This window comes from Gekko japonicus, unplaced genomic scaffold, assembly GCF_001447785.1.
Source record: "Gekko japonicus isolate JY-2015 unplaced genomic scaffold, Gekko_japonicus_V1.1 scaffold4074, whole genome shotgun sequence".
NCBI lineage: Eukaryota > Metazoa > Chordata > Lepidosauria > Squamata > Gekkonidae > Gekko > Gekko japonicus.
Window position 1 is genome coordinate 72,594 of NW_015163210.1, and position 2,540 is coordinate 75,133.

The 2,540-nt window shown below is 49.1% G+C and overlaps 1 protein-coding gene across 1 annotated transcript in view; it reads left to right on the top strand.

Annotated features, from left to right (window-relative positions):
* The window catches only part of CCDC90B (coiled-coil domain containing 90B), a 15,229-nt gene extending 12,703 nt beyond the window's left edge, over positions 1-2,526 (top strand). The window contains exons 8-9 of the mRNA XM_015407165.1: positions 1,110-1,224; positions 2,301-2,526. Of these exons, the coding sequence (XP_015262651.1) occupies positions 1,110-1,224; positions 2,301-2,356 (171 nt within the window). The 3' untranslated portion in view covers positions 2,357-2,526. The remainder of the gene's footprint in view (positions 1-1,109; positions 1,225-2,300) is intronic.
* Positions 2,527-2,540: the final 14 nt, after the last annotated feature.

The window sequence follows — 2,540 nt, forward strand, 5'->3', positions numbered from 1 at the left end:
TTCTTCTTCTTTTACCTCACAGGGTGTCAGTTGTGGGGAGGGGAAGAGAAAGGAGTTTGTAAGCTGCTCTGAGACTCCTCTGGGTAGTGAAGGGTGGGGTATAAATCCAATCTCTTCTTCCCTTCTTCTTCTTCTTCAAATAGGAGGGCCAACAATAGGCCATAGAGGGCCTACTGGAAAAGGAGAGGGGTGTCCCATGGACAGAACAGCAGAAGAAGTGATTGGCTTCAGTTTGAGAGTTCTAAGTGTATATTTAATTAGTGCATTCATTTCCCGTCTTCCTCCCCAATGGGGACCCGAGACAGCTCCCTTCATTGTCATCTCTTCCATTTTATCTTCACAACAATCCTGCGAGGTAGGTTAGGCTGAGAGTGTGTGACCGGCCCAAGGTCAACTGGCAAGGCCCCAGGGCACACAATGAGGATTTGAACCTGGGTCTCCCAGATACTATTCTGACACTCTTAACCACTACATCACACTAGATCTCCTGAACAGAGGGGTGTGGGGATACGAGGAGAGATTGGACAGTCAGAGAAGAGGAGGCTGCAATAGTCAAGGCAAGAGGTGACCGAACTAACAACCTAGGCTGCATCCCCTTGGGGTGGAACCTGAAGAACGTAAGAAGAGCCCTGCTGGATCAGAACAGTGGTCTGTCTAGTCCAGCATCCTGTCTCACACAGTGGCCCACCAGTTCCTCTGGAGGGCCAACAACAGGGCAGAGAGACCGAGGCCTTCCCCTGATAAAAACCTAAGAAGAGCCCTGCTGGATCGGATCATTGGTCCATTTAGTCCAGCATCCTTTCTCACACACAGTGGGCCAACCAGTTCCTCTCAGTGGCCATCAACAGGGCATAGAGGCCAAGGCTAGAAAAGGTGTCAGCAGGTGCTGCGACACCCACAGGCAACATGTTGTGGACCCCTGGAATAAGGCCTCTCTCTTTACCCGATCCAAATTGAGGCCATGGTTGTTTGGAAGAGATGGGTGTCTGGAGGATCCGTGATCTTCGTCTAATCGCATTTGATCCTCTCTTTTTCATTTAAATGGTGTATGTTAACCTTTGTTCTTGACAAATGGGGGGAAATCTAAGATCACGTTGTGTTCTTTTCAGGATTCGAGCACCAACAGGGCCATATCGGAAGTCAGCAATAAAATTGATGCTGAAATCGCGGGCCTGAAAACACTCATGGAATCAAACAAGCTTGAAACGATACGTTATTTGGCAGGTACGTGGCTGGAACATCAGTGGCCTTTGTCAGAGGTATTGAATGTATTTATTTTATTAAGGGACCCTTTATAAAACTGCTTATGGGGCTCGTTTTCAGCCTCGCCAGTTGCTGTGACTTTGGGGAAGCCTGCCTGCACTATCTGTGGACGGAGGGGGTAGAGCCCTGCCAAAATTCTGGCTCTAGACTGCTAGTAATTAATAATTATTATTATTATCGTACGGCAGTATGTGTAATATAGCCAGGAGATCCTAAGAGTGTCTGGCAGCCAGATGTTCTAGCTCTTTTAGCATTATGCACCACTAGGAGAGCTGCTGCCAGTCTAAGTAGGCAATACTGGTCTTGATGGACCAATTGTACAAAGACGCACTGCATCATGGTTATCTTGATGGACCAAGTCAATGGACCAATCTTGGTAGACCAAGTCAACTAGGAAAGTAAGTGGCATCTAGAAGATGGCAACCTGCAATTGAGCTCTGGCCCATGCAATTTCATCTGTAGCTCCTCCATCTACTTTAGAGGACGTTGGCTCATACCTCACAAAGGGGGTATGGCTTGCATCTGAAAGTGGGTGGGGCTGTTTCAACTATCAGCGAGCTTCCAGTGGTGGTTTGTAACCTTCCCATGCATATGAAAGACCTTAACTATGGCACCCACCAGTACCTTTCCTGGTACCTGCCAAGTGCTTATAGAAAGTGGGGGTGGCTAGGTAGGGCTTTTCCCAGCTGGGCATCTGATTGGCTGTGTAGTTTAAAAGGAATCCCATCACACTCATTTACGCATAACCATGATGCAGTGCGTCTTTGTACAATTGTGGCCTTTGGGGCTCTCGTATCGGTTATGCTATCTCTCTGTCTCTGGATCCTTTCCCAGTTGGACTGATGGTTTGGGGGAAATCTCCCGAAGTTGAAAAGTGGGAGTGCGGAGTCTGGTGGGGGAAGTTTCAGGAGGGCCCCCCCTGACGATGCACTGAATATTTTAGCAAGGTTTTAGAAGAAACTGCCACGCCACAGGTAGCTGAAAACGTTTTGATACGGCCGGCACAAATGTTCTCTTTTTGTCCCCTTTGTTTGCAGCCTCCGTCTTCGCGTGTCTCGCGATCGCGCTGGGATTCTATCGATTCTGGAAATAAAAGAAGCGAGTTGCGGGAACAAAGGACGCCGCGAGCCCTTCTCAATCTCGCCTCCCGCGTGTCTCGGATTTGCCCCTCCGGCAAGCGCTTTCAGAGCCCTTTAGTGTGGGGATGGATTTTTTCCAGCCTCTGTACCAAATGGGGTGTTTGCTGGCAAGCCCGACCGACCGGGCCGCACGTTCTC